The 21775-nt window shown below is 43.3% G+C and overlaps 1 protein-coding gene across 10 annotated transcripts in view; it reads left to right on the forward strand.

Moving 5' to 3' along the window:
* MYO9A (myosin IXA) overlaps positions 1-21775 on the forward strand; it is a 171260-nt gene that overhangs the window by 53064 nt on the left and 96421 nt on the right. For 9 of the 10 annotated variants that reach the window (XM_040077720.2, XM_040077724.2, XM_040077722.2 and 6 more), the window contains 5 exons: positions 8575-8669; positions 12449-12511; positions 14139-14238; positions 16876-16932; positions 20473-20570. In XM_040077720.2, coding sequence (XP_039933654.1) covers positions 8575-8669; positions 12449-12511; positions 14139-14238; positions 16876-16932; positions 20473-20570 — 413 coding nt within the window. The remainder of the gene's footprint in view (positions 1-8574; positions 8670-12448; positions 12512-14138; positions 14239-16875; positions 16933-20472; positions 20571-21775) is intronic. The other variant, XM_040077726.2, reaches the window with a different exon arrangement.

Here is a 21775-nt window from a genome sequence, read left to right on the forward strand (position 1 = left end):
CCCTGGACAACCTGTGCCAGGGCCTCACAACACTCACAGCCAGGAATTCCCTCCCAATATCCCATCTAACCCTGTCTCTGCCAGTGGGAAGCTGTTTCCCCTTGTAATGTCCCTCCATCCCTTGTCCCCAGTCCCTCTCCAGTTCTCCTGGAGCCCCTTGAGGCCCTGGCCAGGGCTCTGAGGTTTTTCTGGAGCCTTCTTCTCTGCAGGTGAACACCCCCAGCTCTCCCAGCCTGGCTCCAGAGCAGAGGGGCTCCACCCTGGGAGCAGCTCTGTGGCCTCCCCTGAGGCAGCTCTGCAGGTGGGGTCTCACCTGAGGGGGCACAGGGACAGAATCCCTCCCTCCCCTGCTGCCCACACTGAGTTCAGCCCAAGCCATGGGGGTTTGGTGCTGCCAGGGCAGGTCTATCTTCTCCTTCACCAGCATCTCAAAGTTCCCCTGGGGCTGCTCTCTCTCCGTTATTGGCAGTATTACTTTAAATAAAGTCGAGGAAGCCAGCAGTGCTCCTGGCACTGTGTGAGGCTGTTTCTAGCAATGGCAGACAAGTTTTATGTGCAGCAGCTGCGGTTTGTGCTGCATGGCTGCATTTCATCCTGTTCTGCATAAGGGGATTATGAAAGGTGAGAAGGAAATCATGATATGGCTTGATGTTGCAATGCATAATATGACCTGTTATATAGGTTATACCCTCCTCGGTCATCACTTGAAATATATACATTAATGGGTTTTTGTCTGTCGTCGTTCTATCAGTGCTGCTTTGTTTCCACTGCAGTGCTTATTTACAGTACTTGTATTGCTGACTGGGGTAGTGTAAAACCACCTCCTTTTGCTATGACTTGTTTCCAACTGGTCACTTTATTGCTATTGCTGTTTTATTGTGATTATTTTGTGTCTTAATCCTGTGAAAAAATCATTTGAAGCACAATAAGGAGATTTTGCTCAGTCCTGGCACCTGTTGGACACTTGCTGCCTGCATTTGACAGAGTAAATTTTGTTCTTTGGCTGCAAAATATAAATGCCGAGAGTTGGAGACACGCTGTAATAACACCAAGTTTCCCAGCTTCATCTTGGGATGATTCTTTAAATCCAAAGCTCAGCCTAGGATGAGGATTTTTTCCACCCAAATATTTGCTGGCCAGCGTGTGTGAGTTTGCTGGAAAACATGAGCCTTTGGCTGTTCTTCGCAGGGCTGTCCACCCTGCTCACAAAAACATGAATGTCTGAGCAGAGGAGCAGGAATGTCTGCCAGACCGTGGGGATTTGGCAGCCTCTGCCTCCAGGATCCGTCGTACGGGCGTTTGCTGGTGACTGCCAGCTCAGCTGGGTTTTTTTCCCATTATGGCACTTGTAGGAAAACTGTCCCTGTTCGTGAAGAGGACTTAGGTTGGAGGCTTTGGGGTTTTGTTTTCTTGCATTTTGATTTCATGGCAGTTCCTTTTTTTTCCAGAACATCACTTGAAAGGGAGAAACTGCAGAGGTTTGATTCTGTGCTTAAATATAGGAAAAGGAGGAATATTCTGCCAACATTGAAGTGTTTGCTGGGAATGCAGACACTAAATCCTCTGCATCATATCTGCCAAACTGGGGTGGGTTGTAGTGATGCTTATAGGGTTTATCTCAGGTATTTTACCCCATAACGGTGCTCTGGATATTTCCATTACATTGTCACTTCAACTAAATTGATTCCTAAACCTTCTTTAAGTCTCTGCTCTCCCACTGAAGGTCCTTCTCTTCCACATTTATATTGAGGAGTGCAACAAACTTGATGTGCACAAAGACACATGGTCATAACTGAGGCTGTATTTTAAGACAAATCGTTGCAAAAAATTTGTTGTTTAATTTCTCCAGGCACTGAGCTCTTTTCTGACCAGGGCCATGACCTGAGGGAACGGCTGGAACTGTGTTGGGAAGAGTTAGGTTGGGTATCAGGGAAAGGTTCTTCCCGAGAGCAGGGTCAGGCACTCAGCTGACTCCGCAGGGAATGGCCACAGCCCCAAGGCTCCCAAGCAGTTTGGACAGTGCTCTTGGGGATGTGGGATTATTGTGGTGTCCTGTGCAGGGACAGGAGACAGGAGTTGGACTCGATGGTCCCTGGAACCTTCCAACTCAGGATATTCCATTATTCTATGATTCTCCATTCCAGGATGCTGACATGATTCCCCAGAGGGGGAAGGTGCTGTCCTTGAATAACCTTAGTTTTCACCCCAGGTAGGGTCAGTGTGTCTTACCATGACAAGACATTTTTAGTTGGCATAAATGAGATTGGCATTTAGCTGTCTGTAATGAGAAAAAAATATATTTGAAAAGAAGTTTTATAGTTTGTACCATGAGAGTTGTATTTTGCACATCAGCTTAATTACAAGAGAGTTTGTCTGTTAGTGGGTAGAAGTCACTTGGCTGCTGTTCAGTAATTGTAATTATGGAATGAAAGATCTGGTGGGCTTTTTATTGGAAGAATCCCACTGAGTTTAATTCCATGTAGCAGTGGCTGCGCTGTCATTGACAGTGAAGTGTCAGTGAAGGGATGAAGAGCATTTTAAACTTCATAAATGCTACAAATTGTATGTTTGGTTGGTGTGGGGAGGCCCCTTAAATAATGTCTTGGCTCTTTGGGCTGTCTTTGCGAGCCATATGGACCTGTTCCCCATGTCCTCCGCAGGGGCAGGCGGCAGAGGAAGGGTCTTATCAGCACCTTCCAGGTGTCTTTGTCCTCTGGACTTTCCCCATCTGAAGTATCTGTAGGTCAGGTGTTTGAAGGGCTCTTTTGTGGGTAGAAAAATGCAGGGGCAGGACAGTTGTTGCACCTTTTGGTTGCTGCACCTGCTTAAAAATTGAGTATTGATTTTATGGGAAGAAACAGGAAACTCCATGGGTTTGAGAAGCTCATCAGCAAAAAAATCCAGCTACCACAGAGGCAAACACCACCAAGGTGTTCTGCTGTGTTTACTGTCAAAGACGGATGTAGGATTCTGTTCCACATCCAGGACAAGCTTTCTCTAAAATGTTGGAGACAAATATCACCGATTTTTAAACAAAAAAAAAAGGTATTTTGTCATTAAACACCTTGAATTTAAGTTGCTTTCTCATGTTTTGGTTCAAGGGTTCAGAGGAGGCCACAGAGATGCTCTGAGGTCTGGAGCCCCTCTGCTCTGGGGCCAGGCTGGGAGAGCTGGGGGTGCTCACCTGGAGAGGAGAAGCTCCAGGGAGAGCTCAGAGCCCCTGGCAAGTCCTGAGGGGACTCAGGAGAGCTGGAGAGGCACTGGGGACAGGCGATGGAGGGACAGGATGAGAGGGGAACAGTTTTAAACTAAAAAGGAGAGATTCAGATTGGATGTTAGGAAGAAGTTCTTTCCTGTGAGGGTGGTGAGGCCCTGGTGCAGGTTGCCCAGAGCAGCTGTGGCTGCTCCATCCCTGTAATTGTTCCAGGCAAGGTTGGATGGGGCTTGGAGCACCCTGGCCTGGTGTCCCTGCCCATGGCAGGAGGTGGCTCTGGATGATGTTCCAGGTCCTTCCAACCCAAGCGACTCTGTGCTTCTGTGTTCTGTGAAATGGAAACCCTGTTTGCTCTTCAAGGTGCTGCAAAGGTCCCTTGAAGGAAAGAACAGTGGGGTAGGAATGTTTGCAGGTCTTTAAGGTCAGTGTGTGACAGCTCAGGGCTGCAGGGCAGGCTCGGGTCCTGCTCAGGCATTGCAGCATGAACACTGTAAATAATCTGTGGTTTGTGCTTTTGGCCACAAAAGCACTGCTGGCTTCACCCGTCAGCGTGGGACACGGAGCCACAACTGAGAGAGCAAAACCCTGAGGTGCTGGCACTTCGAGTCGTGTTTAGCTGCTATAAATTAGATTTTCAGTATTACTGTTGAACCACAGCTTGAGGGGTTCCCATAAAAGCTATTTTTCTTTGAAGCGATTCAAGTTGCACCTCATACCTTTTGACTTTGGTGCTTCCTTAGGGGCCGTGATCTCTCTGCATGGAAGTGGCTCCTCGTGGAAATTGCAAGTCAGAGAGATCCATCAAAATGGGGTTGTTTTAGCAGAGCAATTTGGGCTGGAAGATTTTATCAGGGGGTGGGAGCTGCAGGTTTAAAAGCTCTTCCCAGGGCAGGAGTAATAATGGGAAGGGATTTAGCACGGCTCGAACTTAAGTAGTGTGCGTGCAGTTTATGTTCTGGACATAATTCAATATATTTCTGCTAAAAAGCAATATAACAGGGCAAGAAGAGTGCTGGGAGCCTGGCTTCAGGTGGAATGAAAGCTAGAAAAAATGATCTTTATCATCCTGCTGTATATGTTTCAGGAGGAGGAAGAAATTTGTGAATGCCCTGGGCACATAAAAAAGAAAGTAAATTTCAAAAATTCCAATACGCTATTTTTCTTCCCTGTGTGTTTGTTTCATTTGGAATGAAGATGTTTATGGATTTATTTTATTTTCAAGTATAACATATAGAATGTTGGGATAAATAGCCCTCAGATCCAGAAATGAATTACAGGGGATGTTTGAAACCACCACTCTTTGTGGATGCACACGTGGGGTTTCTCCAACAGAAGCTGTAGGTGAAGCATGAGAATGCAAATCTGATGTGCATCGTGGAATCCTGGGGGGGTTAGGGTGGGAAAAGGCCTTTAGGATTTTCAGTACAACAATCCCCCAGCACCACCACCACATGCATCACCAAACCGTGTCCTCAAGTGCCCCATCCAATCTTATTTGAACACTTCCAGGGATGGGGACTCCACCACATCCCTGGGCAGCCTGTTCTGCTTGACAACCCTTTGTGTGGAAATTTTTTTTCCTGATACCCAACATAAACTTCCCCTGGAACTACTTGATGACATTTCCTCTCATCCTGTTCCTGTTCCCTGGGAGCAGAGCCCGACCTCCCCAGGTCCCCCCTGAGCCTCCTTTTCTCCAGGCTGAGTCCCGCCCCACTCCCTCAGCTGCTCCAAACCTTTCTGTATTTATGTTATTTGGTGGGAAGTAGGTTTTAGCAAAGCTGTTCCCAACATGCTCACACAGTTACAAGTCATTCATACTTTATGAATATATTTGATTAATGAACTCCACATTACACAGTAAACCAGGGAATACAAATCTTCCAGCACTGTCTTGTCTGATATTAACCTGTTTCTTCTCCCTGCCATTAATGAGCTTGATGGAATTTTGCTCCCAGTCCCTTCTGTGCCCCTCCATGGAATATAACTATTAATATAAGTATTCCACAATGGCATAGTTGAGATTTAAGCAGTAGACTTGCTTTTCTCCCAGTATATTCATGATATGTCTGTCTAAAAAATTCAATTTACATTTCAGGTTAATGGGGAACCATTTAAAAACTCATGTGTATTAATATATTTCTTATCCTGTACAGCAAAGAGAAGATGATGGTTTTGATTTTTCCCTCCCAGGGTGAGGGCTTAAGACTCCTCTGGGGCTGGGGACCTAAAATATGCTGGCACAGGCCTGTATTTCCACTTGTTCTTTCACCACAGAAGCTGTTATTCCATAAGGGAATGCAGCTGTTATTCTGTAGGAGAATATTGCTGTTATTCTATGGAGGAATAACATTCAGTTTGCATAATCTATAGAACAGTGTTTTATTGCCAGATAAGAACAAGTCACGATGGTCTTTTCCCAGTTGCTGAGGTTTGGAAAACAACCTTTCTTTTCAGGAAAGACATTAAAATAATCCTTATTCTTACTGTAATCTGGAATTAATCCAGATTGCATCAACATTCGGTTGAGAACGAGGAGGCTGCAAGCCTCTGGGATCAGGAGGAACGTGGAGCATTTAGCCAGGAAACTGTTAATCCCTTTTTTTCCCTCGTCCCGATAGGCATCTCTTTGTGCAGGAGGGCTGGAGGAGGAGGAATGGAGCCGCTCTCTCCTGCCTTCTCCAAACTGCTGGATCACCCTCCGGGTCCAGAGGGACTCCCGGCTCCTACAGAGGAACGTATTGAATTTTGTTTCCTTCCAAATGTTGAGCCCTGGCCAGTAAAAGCTTTGGTCTCCCCAAGAATCCTTGGAATGCTGTCACGGAGTTTTGTCCATTGAGCTGCTCAGCAGCCTCGAATCAATGAGTCAGTAAAGGGCAATCAAATGAACAGAAGATAATTTGTTTTAGAGAAGTTTTAACTCGTTTTTCTGAGGTGGAGCTATTATATTCTGCCCCGCTTCCAGGGGACAGGGTGTTCTGGTTGGGTCTATATGGATTAGGCACGTATAAATTGAATTAATAGCACTTTTTTATAGCCCAACAGTCTTGCTAAAGAAACCCTGTGAGTAAAGCAAACAAAAATGTATTAAGTTGTCTCAAATCAAACACCAGACGTTTCTCCAGCTACTTGTTGGCCCATTCCCAGCGTGCCGGGCCCGGAGAGTCACCGAAGTTTGCACAAGAAGGGATCCAAAGACCTTTCTCATTTATATCAGCACGAAAGAGGGACGTTATGGGCTGTGATTTCTGGAGTCATTGGGGTTATAACATATCGTGTGGTCTGGCACATTCATCCCCAAAAAAAGCTCATAAAAAAGAGGAATCTCACTGTTCCCCACTCCTATATTTGAAATGTTTTCTCCTAAATTTCCTTGCTACAGAATAAGAAAGATTGATTCCTGAGCAAGACTCTTCCTAAAGAAATCCTAATAAATAGACTTTGTCTCCGTGAGCGATTACTTAGGGTAGAAGTACATGGAATTGAGCTAGAAAATTTTCTTAATATTGTTCTTTGCTTAAATTCTTTATTAAATTTTATGAAAATTTATTATATGAGATTATATAAAACTGTGCTGCCTCCTCCTTGTTCTGTTCAGGTTCATCTTGCTGCTTCTCTAACAAGCAATGTAAATTAGGTGTATAGAAATTTTATCTCATTGCTTTAAGATGGTTTCTTAGAACATGAGTGATCCCATAGCAGAGAAACGCTCGTAACCTAATTAATAAATTTCATATCTAAATACAAGGTGATGCACTTGCATGTCTTGAATATTCTGCTTAAAAGCTTCTTGCTTTGTCTCTGCTCGCTGAAATACCTGGAGGTAAATCCTTTGGAAATCTTAAACACCATCCTGTCTTTTAATACCAAAATTCCTGGTCTGGGGAGAAGATGACTGGATTTTCATCTCCAGGAGTGATCTGGGCCTTCAGGGGAGGTGTGGGTGCCTTCAGTGTCCTCTGGAGGGTGGGTTGATGGGGTATGCTGGGTGCAGGAAGGATTTTCAGGGTGAATAAGCAACACAAATGCATGAACAGCCTGAAAAGATGTGAATCCTCTGCAGGGTTCCTGGGGTTCAGCTCTGGAATGATCCCTCCAGAATAACCTGTTTGCTCGGCAGGTTTCAGCTCTCTCAGAACCTGCTTTAGTCAGCTAAAGCAGATTCGTATGCAATAGTTGGAGTTTAAACAAATCCCTGTATTCAGATAGGGAGGGAAATCTCGTCGTTATTCCATGCCAAACCTCTGTGGGTTCTTAAATCGTTAAATCTGAGCAAATTGGGAAATAAATCAGCCTGGGAAAGGAACCGGCTCATGCATGGACAGGACGTGTCCAATACCCTTTCTCCAAGGTCTCATTTTGTTTGGCCTTTATATTCTGCTTTTAGTTGGGAAGTTTAATCCACAAAGGTCATTTGAAAAGCTTCAGATTATAGATGGCAAGCCCTTTTAATCTTTTCTAATAAATAGCTGAGCAGGGAATAAATCTATTGGGAGCTGAGCTCTGATGTTAAGCCTCAACAAAAAATGCCCATACATGAGCAGCACTTAGACATTATCTCTGAAATTATAATTACCCTAAATAAATTTGACTTAGAAGAAAAGGTGTGTGATTAAGAAAAGTGGTTTAATAAATGAAGCATTAATTGTACCGGGTGGCTTGTCAGATTCTGTCACCGTGGTCCAGATGATTATGAAAGTGATTTAGGCACAACTGAAAACAGCAGTTTCAGTTCAGAAGTTTCTTTTACATGGCAAAAATTACTCTCTCCAGTCAGTGCTTTGGTAAGGCAAGGTTGAAATAAAAGCTTTGCATAATAAAGACTTGAAAGCATTTTGATTTTGGAAAAGCAACAGCAGCAAATGGAAACGAGGGTGTCTGAAATGCTGAAAATACTCTGGCTTATGCCAGTGCTGTGCATGACATTGTCTGAGTAGCCTTCAAAGCATTTTCCCCCCTAATTCCACATATAATTAAAAAGCAGCTTCCTCTAGCTCATTAAAATATAAAGTCCTGTTGGAGCAGGGTACTTGTATATTTATTTAAATGAATAAAGCACAGCTTTAATGCAGACTGTAATAACTTCAAACATTCAATCTCTTCTCTGCAGCTCACACTATATTTTTAACCACTGTTTAGCTTCTCTTCATGAACACCCGCTTGCAGAGGAGCACGGTGCCCAGCAGCTTGTTGGATTATTTTGTGAACCACTCAACAAACTTTCCCCATCCTCTTTTTTTTTTTTTTTTGATGTGAAATGATAGGAAAATCCCCCAAGTTCAGCTGTGAGTGACGCCCATGGAAATCAGGCAAGGCGGTGGCTTTTCCAGCATAACGATGGCTTCTCCCTCTTTTCACAGGCGTTTGGAAATGCAAAAACAGCTCATAACAACAACTCCAGTCGCTTTGGCAAATTCATCCAAGTGAATTACCAGGAGACCGGCACCGTGCGAGGGTGAGTGGGAACGGGGGGAGGGTGCTGGGTGTACCCAAACCTAAACTGGCTCCAGTAGGGTGTTCATTGCTTTGGCCAGAATCTTTCCCAAAATGGGGATAGGAAATAAAAATTCACAGGTTTTGGCTTATTAAAATCTGCTGGTATGGAAGTATTGGTGCATCAAGGAGGGTGCTGAGGTGTGGATACACCTGAGCTGCCTTCAAGCCAGTTGAGCTCTCCTAAGTCCTGATGTCAAATTTTTAATGAACCTGAAAAGCAACATCTCCTCTTCAGACTGGAGTTAAGGCACAAAAGAGGAAGATTTTAGCTGGGATGGGGTGGGGGCTGAGCAGTAGATGTGGAGTGAAAGGTTTGGCTCAGGAGCCAAAAGGAGGATTTAATCACTGGGTGGGAGTTCTGGAGGCCATTGAGCCACACTCTTCTTGCTCTCTGCCTGATTCCCCCCAGGCTCTCCCTGCAAGTCTCTCCTTAATTCAGCCCTTGACCAGTGAAGGCTTCTTTTTCCTCCCAGGTCATTGCAAGGAGATCCTTGTCTCCACTGCAGTTCTCCTCAGTTTATTTTAGCTTTGAAAATTTGAGAGCAGATCTGAGGTGAAGAATTTTGGGGTGGTGATTGATAAGAAGCTCATGGACACATGCGCTGGGAACCCAGAAACCCCCATGGCCTGGGCTGATCCCCTTGCATGGGCAGCAGGAAAGGGGGGAATTCTGCCCCTCTGCCCCACTCAGGTGAGACCCCATCTCAGAGCTGCCTCAGCCCTGGGGTCCCAGCACAGGGAGGACCTGGAGCAAGCCCAGAGGAGGCCGTGGAGATGCTCCAAAGGGTGGAGCCCCTCTGCGCTGGAGCCAGGCTGGGAGAGCTGGGGGTGCTCACCTGGAGAGGAGAAGCTCCAGGGAGAGCTCAGAGCCCCTGGCAGGGCCTGAGGGGCTCCAGGAGAGCTGGAAAAGAACTTTGGAGTGACAGGACAAGGGGGAATGGTTTACCACTGCCAGAGGGCAGGGATAGATGGGATATTGGGAAGGAGTTCCTCTCTGTGAGGCTGGGGAGGTCCTGGCACAGGTTGCCCAGAGCAGCTGTGGCTGCCCCTGGATCCCTGGAAGTGTCCAAGGCCAGGTTGGATGGAGCTTGGAGCAGCCTGGAATAGTGGAAGGTGTCCCAGCCCATGTCAGGGGTGGAACTATCTAAACCCAATACTCTCTGTGGCTCTAGATAATTTCCATGGCATCAGATCATCACCAAGGAGCTGTAAAAGAGCAGGGCTTCGTTAACTCCCCTTTTTGTCCAGGTCAGCTGAGTCAGTTGGAACAATGAGAAGTAGAAACAGCATTTCAGGGGCTGTATAATTCCTGCAGCTGGCTAGGAGACCTCTTGCTGGGACTTCAGTTGTTATTTTAGAGAATTGCTTTTAGATTTTTTTGCTTCCTTATTTTCCAGCAGAACAGTATCACACAAAGGGCTGCCATTAATTTTTCTGTTAGCTTGGGTACTCCACGTCCTTTCCCACTGGTTTTGCATCCTACGTCAAACCTGATGCTCTTTTTTTCCCCTTTTTAAATTCTGGTGCACAGTTCTCTTTAAAGGATAAACCTCATTTTTTAATACTTCCTGGATAACAAGAATCCAACAAATGCCTTAACTATGTATTATCTTGGCTCGATGTAGCAGCACTGTGGTTGTGGCCTCTATTTTTATTTGGCAGAGATGTGCAAATAACATTATATTCGCGTATTCTAGTTCATAAAGTAGGAGGAATTTTCTTTGCTTTTTAAAAAATGAGCTTTCTTGGTCTTTGGTTGCACAGTGTGATGTGACTGTACTCTGCTATGAATTTGCACTGCTTCCCCAGTGAAAAGATGTTTAAAAAAAAAATAAGCATTTTAAAAACAAAAAAGTTATGTGACATACAAGCCCATATTTTTTCTTGTGAAAGATTGTTGTAAAAACTTAGGCTTTTTTAGCACAGCCCAAATTGATTATCACCCTGTGTTCTGCATATCAGTAGCTTTGGTAATGGGACTATAAATTGCAGCCCCAAATCCGAGTTCTCCTCTCTTCAGAGGTTGAAAATATCAGTTGAATATTTGCAAAAAACCTCTCTGAGTATCATCACCCAAAGCTTGGAAGAGATGGAACAGGCAGGGGGTTGAGCAGGACCCGACCCCACCCCGTGAGATGAAGTCTTGGATGGTCTCTCAGGCTGATGGAACAGGAGCAGTGCTGCAGTTCAGGGCATTCCCAGGACGCTTCCTGAGTTTTGGACGTACTGGTCCGTGATAAGTCAGGCCTGGAGGAAGGTCTTTGCAACCTGTTCAGTCCTCATGAGATGATCAAAAGCCTTGACACCTGACACGATCCATGAAATGGCAGAAGAACCAGATAGGAGAGGCTTTAGAGCCAGCCAGAGGGGTTTAAATCAAGGTTCTGTGAAATACAGGCTCTCTGTGCTTAAATCAGTGTTTTGCACGAGGCCATTCCCTTAGAGCTCCTTTTCTTTGCTCTTAAAGGTAGAACTGACATAGCTGACAATGGTTAATAAGAAGAAATTTGGAGGCATCAACTTTTTAAAGACACTAAGTTGGTTTTCCTACTCACTATCTTGTTACAAGAAGGGGCAGATGTCCTTGGGACATGGATTCATTTTGACCTTTGCACTAAACAGGGGAGCATTTAGCCAAAATGGCATTGTAATTGCATCTATTAAAAAATAAAAATAAATATAAAATGAAATTTAAAAGATAAAAACTTTCTAAAATAAAATACTTAAAGTAAAACTAAAATTTTAAATTAATTTATTAATTAAATTTATTCCAAATTTATTTTAATAAATCAATGGAATTTATTCCAAAACCTCTGCAGCATGTCCAAATCATTTATATTTTAGTTTTTATGGAAGGAAGGGAGAAAGTTGTGCTGGAGGTAATAATTAGATCTGGCTTTTCCCATCTGTGGTGGAAGAGTGAGCGTGGAAGCGCCTCCTTCTCCCACCATACCCGAGGTTCATAGGTTTTCCCAATTCCTACATAACTCCGACTGTCTGTGCCACGTCACTGGGCATCTGTCACCAGAAAAACACGGCTCCATCATCCAAACTCCCACTTAGAACTCTGGCTTCTAAATCCCTGTCATTACTGGTTAGGTTTGTTTGGAAGAAAAAAAAAAAAAAACCTGTGGAAGCTTTGTTTAACTCGACAAACCTGAAAAAAGTATTTAATATGTAGATAGAGCGTGTTTGTTGTGGAGGCTCTTAGGAGAAAATGTAAACTGCAATGAGGAGCTTTCGCAATTGTTTATTTTTTTTGACTGGAGCCAGAAGTTAATAACCCAAATTTTTGGTGGGAAGTGTCTCTTGTGGAAGAGGGAATGGGGATTTGGGCACTGATTCTGCAGCTAGACGACATCTTGCACACTTCTGCACGTAGATGCATTTCCACGTGCACAGCTCCCGGGCTGCAGGCAATGGGATTTTGCTGGCTTTGGATGAAATAGGGATCCGAGCTCCTTCCTTGCGGACAACATTTCTCTTGCCCATAGGCTGACGCATCTGAGATCATATTTTTCAGATCCAAGTTAGTTTTGGCTTGGTATCAAACCAGAAAACCCTCAAAAGCCAAACATAATATTGGGCTTGTTCTGCCGAGGAAGAAATTTATATAACTAAGTGAAACAAGGCTGAAACTTCTTTGTGCTGGTACCAAGGCTGAAGCCCCTGGTAAAGCTGCGTTCGTTGGAGCTGAGTATCAGATCAATGAATGATGCTTTGATTTTTCCCTTGCAGAGCTTATGTTGAAAAATACCTCCTGGAGAAGTCCCGACTGGTCTATCAGGAGCACAATGAGCGGTGGGTGCCTCTGTTTTGCCCAAGGCTTGGGTTTAGCTCTTATACGTGGCACAGAAAACTTAAATCACTGGTGGAGCTGGGATTTTCATGCTCTTAACCCTGTGCTGAAAGGATTAATGATGCATTTTATATTTGAATGTTTTGTTGGTTAGGGAGAAATGTGTTAATGGAGGGAATAAATTCCATTATTTTATCAACAGTCTTTGATTTACCACAGAATCACAGAATGGGTTGTATTGGAAGGGACCCTTAAAGATCATCTTGTTCTAACCCCTGCCATGAGCAGGGGAAGGGGACCTTCCACTCCAATATTGTTACATTTCATTTAATTTTCACTGTCTTTATGGCAGATAGATTATGTACCACTTCATTCTTGTGCAACTTGTGAACTGCTTAATATGTCATTTTAGGAGAGAGACATGGCATTTTAATTCTTTGCACTTCACTGAAGCCTTCAGAGGGGACTCTATAAAGAGCCAGAATTATACAGAGAGTGAACTTGTGTCTTCTTTCCTAATTTGCTGCATATTCTTTGTTGCATGTTCCTCTCCTCTCTCAGTAATTATTATTCCACTTTAAAATAATTTTACTGCCTTTAGTTGTCTTTCAACTCTTGGGACTCCTGGCTGGATTTCCCTTTGGAGACAGATATGTGAGTTTTCTGGAATGCTCCAGGGCTGTTCCTGGAGTTAAAGAGCATCTACAGCCTTGACAAACATCCTCTTGGGTGTTGCAAGATGATTAAACTTGGATCCTCTTGGAAAACATCCAACATAAAAGCACAGTTTTAATTTTAGAAAGAAATGGTGTTAATCTCTGTTAGAGACGTCTGGAAGCAGAACAAATGAGTGTCCCTTGGGGTGGCTTTAGCTTTAGTGATATTCAGGTATTTTGAATATTTGAGGTTTTGAATATTTGAAGATTTTTCAGTTGTGTCTCATGGAACTGCAACTGCAAAATTATTGCCTTTCTAATGGTAATAAGGTACAAAAAATTATAATTTCTTCAATGTGAGGAAATATGTTGTGATTCTAGTAAAGGAGGTCAGGCTCTAATAAAGGAACCAGGGGCAGTCATGCTCTGTTCCCAGGGGACAGGACAAAGGGAAACAGCCTCAGGCTGTGCCAGGGGAGTCTCAGGCTAGACATCAGGAGGAATTTCTCCATGGAAGGAGTGCTCAGGAATGTTTGGGGTGCCCATCCCCAGAGGTGTCCGAGACATTCCTGGACGTGGCACTCCGTGCTCTGGGGTGGGAACAAGGTGGGATTTGGGCACAGCCTGGACTCAATGGGCTGGGAGGTCTTTTCACACCTAAGTGATTATGGGGCTTTTGTGAGATGTGTAGGCATTGCACATGGTTCTGAAGGAAAACCTGATCATGCCAGCTAGAAATTCTTCATGTAGATTCTAGGGCAGTGGCTCTCCTTGGATGGAGAAGAGGGATCTCATTCTCCATTACATAATAGAATCGGTTCCATCCCTGCACGGCAGGCACAGACCAGCTCTAAACGGTGTCAGGCCTGAGCTTGGGAGCTGGAAAATCAGGTTGGGAGGTTTCCATGTGCCTCTGCTCAGTGCTGCTGCTCATTTGCGAGTCTAACAGCTTTTGTTTTTCATTTGTCACCAGGAACTACCATGTATTTTATTACCTCCTGGCAGGAGCGAGTGAGGAAGAGAGATCAGCATTTCACCTGAAGCAGCCAGAGGAATATCATTACCTTAACCAGGTGGGAGCACTGTACAGGAATACAATCCCTGGTCTTGCCTTTTCTTCTGCTGATATTTAATGCTAACAAAGAAGAGGTGTGGAGTAGCAAAAGTTGGTTTTCATGGTTTACAGGAAGTCTTCCATCGTTGGAATAATTCTGCGTTAGCAATCTGAACACCTGGTAGTGTTTCAGGGAAAAATAATCAGTGTTTTCTGTACCTGGGATATGTTAAATATATTGAGGTTTTGATTGCTGCAGGGAGAAGCAGTCAGAATTTCCTGTTCTCTGTGTGAATGTCATTTACTCATTAATATCTGCCTCCTGAGCAGGAGAAAAGGGGAAAATGTGGCATACTGTGATATAACACCTTGCATGAGGAAGTCCTAATTCTGTAGCTTCTGGCTGGCTTTTAGCAGGACCCTTTGAATTTAACAATAGAACAAGTCTAATATAACTAAAACCGCAGCAGCCATTGAAAACCTGGGAACTAATGATGAATGAGGTGTTACCAGCAGCTGAATAAACTCTGTTTACATGATGATAATTTTATAATAAACTGATTTACTTTGGATACTTAGGCAGTTATCCAGTGACTCTTGCAAGCAGGGACTTCAAAAAGACCAAAAAGAGGAGGAATATGTGGAAGAGGACTTAAGTTACATGTTGATTTTAACTAATTGCAATTTTCTTGGTGCTGAAACACGAGGAGCAATAAAGAGTGATTTAACCCCTAAACTGGAGAGAAACTTGGACCCACTGCCCAACCCAAATAGCCTAAAGTCTTTTTAGAAATATAACTTCACTCAGGAATAGCTCTCAATTACCAGGGACTTTTTAAGGATGTTTTTAGAGCAGGCAATCAACACCAGAATCCATTGTACATTAACGACTCCCACACGCCCATCGCAGGATTGGGAAATATTCCCAAGTGAGGAACACTCCGAGGGCTGGAGGCTCCTTGCCGGAGTCTCCATGCCTCAGGCGTTGGTTGGAGAACGTGGTGTGATCTCCAGCACCATCTGTGCCACAGTTTTGCTGTGGGAAGATGCCAAGATGGAATGTTTTGTTGGATTCCCAGCTTTTGTTGGGCCATCCAGTCACTTTCTGTTAGTTGAAAACATTGCTTTCAATGACATTCTTTTCTTTTACATAGCAGTTTAAGAGCGTTTCTATTTAAAGGAAAATTAGAAACCTATCAACACGTAGTGTGGGGGACCAGTAGGAATATTATAATTTAGGGTGAAATGTTTATTTCAATCTAAATTAGTGTGCTGTGGGGCAAGTAAGCTGGAAAAGGCTGCTAAGATCAGTCCAGTTGATCAGAGAAGCAGATTGTGGACTTCCCCAGATACAATGTATGGACAGGAGTGACGCTGAGTTTTTGGCAGGTTTTTAGATAATTTTTAAATAATTAGGATTAGAGTTAACTCTGACAACTATGGAAAAACAGTGCCTTTAGGTGAGGTCTGGGCATGGTTTCACATGAAGACCATTTGACCGTGCAGTAGCAGCTTTGCCCTGCCCTGCAAGAGAAAGGAAAAAGAAAATAAGAAGAAAAAGGAAAAAGGAGATAGTGGAGAAATGGAAAAAGAAACCTGGGAAACATTTAAGAGAAAAATTGTAAAATTACCCTCGAACATTTGTAGTCTCTTCTTAAGTGTGTCCTGGGGAAGACCCTACCTTTTTAAAAGGAAGAAGAACCGGTTCGGACATGAACTCAAATGTTTTACTGAAAATTAAATATTCATATAGAGAAGCCATAAAATATTGAACCAGGCCCCTGAGGTGAAGGAGTGACTCAGTCCTGAGTCAGGCTTTACTTTCCTCCTCCCAGGTTCCTCGGCTCTCGTTCTGTTATGCAAAACAAATGGGGAGTTTGCTTTGCAGATGAGAAATAATCTATTCAGATACTTCATCGAAATCTGCTCTGTAAATGCAGGGAGCAGATTGAAAATAAAGATTTCAACTTACTTTTAAATACAAATTTATTCAAAGTATCCCCTGGGTATGGGGGACTTTTCCATCTCTCCCTCAACGGCAGGTGCACCCACCCCGTGCACCCTGCAGCTCACTGCAGATTTTCTGTGCTGGTCGTTAACTTTTGTCCATTTTGAAATCAGTCATTTGCAGGTTTAGATCCTTATTTTCAGCTCCTCAGGAGCTTCAGGGCCTCTCTCTCCCTGTTGGGACTGGTCACTGACACATGCTTGGACTTCTCTTAACTCCATCTCTGATTGGAAAAAGACACAAATTCCTAAAAAGCTTTGGGGTGTTGGTTGGAAGAATCTCACTTTTGCTGTATTTGTGTTTGTCTGGAGCAGAGGTTGAGAGTAGAAACAAACCAAATCTCTTCTTCCGTGGGATTTTGGCATCAGTGGCTCTTTAGCTCCAGGTAAACCAAGGGTTTCCCCAACTCTGTAAGAGAAGAAAAGGTTTTAAGTATCCATTAGGATTATTGATGAGAGGGCCTCGCAGATGCACTCTGAGCAGGAATCAGCACCAGGAATGCAAAAGCATCATAAATCTTCCCTTAAAACAAATAAAACTAGGAAATGACTCTGCAGAATAGCAACAATTATTTTCCTGGTTAGGGAGCAGGTCATGGGGGTGATTTGGGGTGGGAACACCGCTTAACCCGCTCTGCCTTGCTTTCAGATGACAAAGAAACCCCTCAGACAGAGCTGGGATGATTATTGCTATGACTCGGAGCCGGTCAGTACAAGAACCCACCTCTTCCATGTTGCTGGTGCAGGGCTGCTCTCACTCGAGTGTTTAGGGACACGGAGAAAGCCAAATCCAATGAAGTTTAACCCATTAGCCGCCCTTTGTCTTGCAGTGGTGTTGCTTGTGACAGTACAGATTTGATTTCCCTTGCCCTTTTATGGTTCCTTCCATCTGGAAAGCTTCAGCAGTTGGAGATGATCAGCTCTCTACAGTCATCTGAGTTTTACAAAACTAAGGGGGTTTTCATTCCTTCCTGATAGCATATGTAATGATTTATGGAAATTGTGATGCAGCAGCAATGTGAAAATCCGAATTCCATTCCAATAAAACAGCAAACCAGTCTCTTGAAGCCCTAAGAGATGCTTCAGGTCGTGCTGGTTGTAGTGGTGTATCTGCTCTCCAGCTTCCAGGAAAAAACAGACAAACCCAAAACCATCCCCCCAGCCATCTGTGAGAAAATCAAAGCCTGATCTTGTTCGGAGTGCAAAAACAATTCCTTCTCCTAAAATACTTCTGCTGACATGATCATCCTTTCCAAATGGATCGCCCCAAAAAAGGGAATGATGAAGCTTTTCCCATCCCGCGGCTCCTCCTGCTCCACCGACGTGCTCTGGGTGTCTGTGTGTCCTGTGAGTGTGTCCTGCATGTGGAAGCATGTTTGGCACAAGCTGCTTGTCCTTCCTGCTGGTTTTCTCATGTGCTTGATGATTGCATGTAAGTGTTGCTGATGGATCTCAAAGAGGAAGAGATGATCTGGGAAGGAGCTGGGATTCACTCAGGCTATACAAGTGTCTTAACAGCAACATTTCCCTGCAAATCCTTAGGGAGGGGAGGAGGGAATTTCCCTCATGAGGTTAAAAATACTGAGTATTGGATTGGCATCCTTAATCCACCAGCATCCGTAGGTGTCCTGCAGGAGCAGGGAGTGATGAGCAGATTCTGTTCTAGACCTTAATACCCTTTTTAAGTTGCTTCAGGAGTGGGTTGGGACAATTTGCAGAAGGAATTAAAACAACCCCAAAATTTAGTACCTTCGCCTGGCATGACCAAGAGCACCCTGCTACAGACACCAAGTTTATAAAGAAACTCTGCTTTATCCTCTTCAAATTTTCCATTGAAATCCATGGATGGCTTCGCTGTGACTGTAGGAAGCAGGGGACTCACTTTTGCTGGGAACCTAATTGCTCTGGCAGGATGTTAACGGCAAGTTAGCTCTGTGGGGATGGACTTTGTGATGCTTGTCTGCTCGAATATCAAGGACACTCCTCTATTTTATAATTATCCTTCATTTATCATCCATTAGTAAGCGGTCCCGTGCTGGAACACTGCAGAGAGCATCCGCTTTTAAGTAGAGAATTTGCTAGAAGTCTTTCCATGCGGATTAATGAGTCGGGCAATTGTTATGTAAATCGTTAATTAAATTGCCTTCGGCATAGATTGTGCTACTTCGGAGTTGTCCGGGGTATTTTGCTGTTGACTCGTGACTTAATTTTGGAGGAATTATGCCGGAAAATGAAAATGTCTCCTGGAATGTGGAGTGCCACTAAAAGCACTGCTCGGTGTCTTTAAAAAAAGCTTTAAACCGGCGTAATTTGCAGGGTTTGTGGGTGTGGTGTTGTCCTGCCAAGTGCAGGTCCTGCCAGAACGAGAGTGGGAAGTTCTGCCGAGTTCTCAGTGTAAGTGCAGTGCCTGAGGAAATCGGGGTTGGAGCTTAGGAGGGACAAGGTCTTATCCTGAGCTTTTATGGTGTGAATAATCAGTGCTGCTGCCTTGTGGTGTCCCTGCTCTTGGTGATGGGATTGTGTTCCTTTGGATAGCTCTGGAACCAGGGTCGTTCCCAACCACCTCCTAATGGAAGGTGAAAATGCCCTTTTCTAATGATTGTTTCCTAAAACAGGCTGGTATTTACTACTGGAATTTCAATCCCTGACTTCATCAATGCTGTGCGTGGTTTTAAATGGTTTTACTGTTCAACAGCTCCAAATTCACTTTGCCCATGGAGCATTAACTTGTCCCTGAGGACAATTGATAAAAAAAATTCGATTTTCTTGTCCAATTGCACTTCTCTGGTATTTAGTCCAGTTGTGTGGGAGTCTCTGATGTTGCAATAAATATTTTAAATATGTAAACAATGCAATAAATAATCATGTCAGCATTTAATATATAAATAATATAAATAAATATATATTTTCAATAACAGATTTCCACTGTAATTATAACTATGGCTATAGTGATGCTCTGGAATGGGATGAAGAACTTTGTTGATATGGTTGTGAGGCCTTAAATACTGTAAAACACAAAGTTGATATTATAAAATAATTTCATTCTGTATATTCTGTATTTATGATTAATTTTCTGTACTATCAGTGAGTACAAGTGGATTTTCAGTGATTTACATAACCCTGTTTAAGCCATACTTTCCTAATTATTTGTGCAAAATTTTTTTGCACGCTTACTTGTGTGATAAATATGATATTCAGGAAGTTATCAAAATAAACTATGTGCATTCAGCTGCTTAATTAATTCCAACTGCAGCTACAATTTTTACATGTATTATTGTTATAAACTTTTTATAGAATTTTATAGAATTATTTATATTTACTTACACTTGGATTTACTTGTTGAAAGTCTCTAATTACTTGCAGAAAGTCTTGATTTAAGTGTTAGTAAAATGCTCTGAGGTTTAAAATAGCACGATATTGTGTACTGCACAGTAAACTAATTTTGATTCATAGATGGGTAGTTTTTATAGGCAGCAAGGGGTAGAATATTAAATGTAGGCTTGGAAGGCAGAGACAAGGATAAATAATCCATGGGAGGCCTACAGTGAGCCAAAGCAGAAGAAATTTGGCATTAATGGTCTATATATGCATTTAAAGAGCATTTCTGTTCCCTAAATACTGGTGCAGGACAATTTTGGTTGGAATGTCACTACTGGATTTTTCTGAACATGTCAGTGACTGATATCAAGGAAAAACTAAAATGTTCAGGCACACGAGCCTCCGAGAAGTATAAAATATCCTGGATTTCAAATTCTCCCAATTTTGAAATAACTTTTTGGTGGTTCAAAGAAAGTTACTGAAAAATTTAAAGCTTTGCTTTTCTCACACTGGATTTAATCCACTGATCGTTTACATGAAGTTATCTGAATTCTATTTAAAAACTGAATTTCCCTCTTTAGTTATAGGATGAATGTGGAATGAACTGCTTGTAAATGTAGAACAGATTTCATCTTGTTGTTATTTCCCATTCTTTTTGAGCATTAGCTGTCCCACACTGACCAGCTCTCACCATACTGTTGGAATGGGGTGACTCACCTCTTTCCTTAGAGGTTAAACTTGGGAAACAAGGATGTATCTCCAGAAAATATCAGCCAAAAACGTTGTATTTCCAGTGCCAGGTTGGAAATGTTGCTGATTAAAGACCTGGAGATCACTCAGTGATATCTACAGAGCACTGACTTGGCCATCTGGACCTGATCTGGTGTTAATTTGTGTCAGTGCTTCCTCTGTGTGTTTGATCCAACAGGATTGTTTCTCCGTGGAAGGGGAGGACCTGAAGCACGACTTTGAGCGGCTACAACTCGCCATGGAGATGGTGGGGTTTCTGCCCAAGACACGCAAGCAGTGAGTTTATTTTCCATTTTAATAGCTTGGGGATTATCCTGGTTAATATCACCTCCATTGGCAGAATACTGCCCAGAGAAGCTGTGGCTGCCCCATCCCTGGAGGTGTCCCAGGCCAGGTTGGACAGGGTTTGGAGCGATCTGGTCTAGTGGAAGGTATCCTTGCCCATGGCAGGGTGGAGTCATATGAGTTTAAGGTCCCCTCCAACCCAAACCATTCTGTGATTCCATGATCATTGCTGTACTTGACGATTCTCTTCATGCAAATGGAGCGTTGGCAGAAGTTGACATCTTGAAGTATTTCTCAAGTGTTCATGAATAATCACGTCTCACTCTGCATGTCATGAATCCAGAGCCTGGTTTAATCAGAAGCCCTCATTATCCCTCATCAAACTTAACCCTTTGCATGCAATTCTAGGTCGGTAGACTCGTTTCCAGCTGGCCTTTTTCACTAATTCACTGGATGTACTGGTTTGAAAACTGGACTTCAGCTGGATTGCAATACCACTGACACCATGGATTTAGAGGGTCAATAAGGGTCATTTCCAACCAAACCCACAAAATAATCCCTCCTGTGTTAATTTTTGGCTTGAAAAGCTTGAGTAGGTTGGGAAGAACTCGGCATTAAGAATTACGTCAAAGATATTTTCGCACAACTGAGAAATTTTGGAAGCTCATCCTTTATCCCTCACTTGTAACAAATCAATTATGAAACTAGAACTGCTTTTTCTCTATCTTCCCCACGCACGTGGTTAAACCCAAGGATCCAGACTTGTGTGAATATGTTCTGTGTCAGAGGCTGCTTTATCAGGTTTCAGGACGAGGTTTGCCTAAAGCCTGTGGAGGGGTTTAATTGCCTGAGCAAAGCAATCAGGAAGTGTCAGGACTGAGCGGAGTCGGGTGATGCAGTAAATTCTCACTTCTGATTTACTGTGCAATGATTTTCCTTGGCACACAAGTTGCTCGTGGTGAATTTTTCATGTCAAAAATAAAGTGGATTCTTCACTACACGAGCAGATTTATTTTGCTTGGCATTACACAACTGCAGCACAAATAAGGAGCCACCTTCAGCTGAGATATAGGAGGGATATTTTAAATACTACTGTACTTTGAAAAGTAATTTCTTTGTCACAAAACACGGGGTTTCACCTTTGGGGAGTAGAGAGAGAGACTTTTTTTATAAAACTGCATCCCGAAATTCACAAG

This window comes from Hirundo rustica, chromosome 13 (genome assembly GCF_015227805.2).
Source record: "Hirundo rustica isolate bHirRus1 chromosome 13, bHirRus1.pri.v3, whole genome shotgun sequence".
NCBI classification, from domain to species: Eukaryota; Metazoa; Chordata; class Aves; order Passeriformes; family Hirundinidae; genus Hirundo; species Hirundo rustica.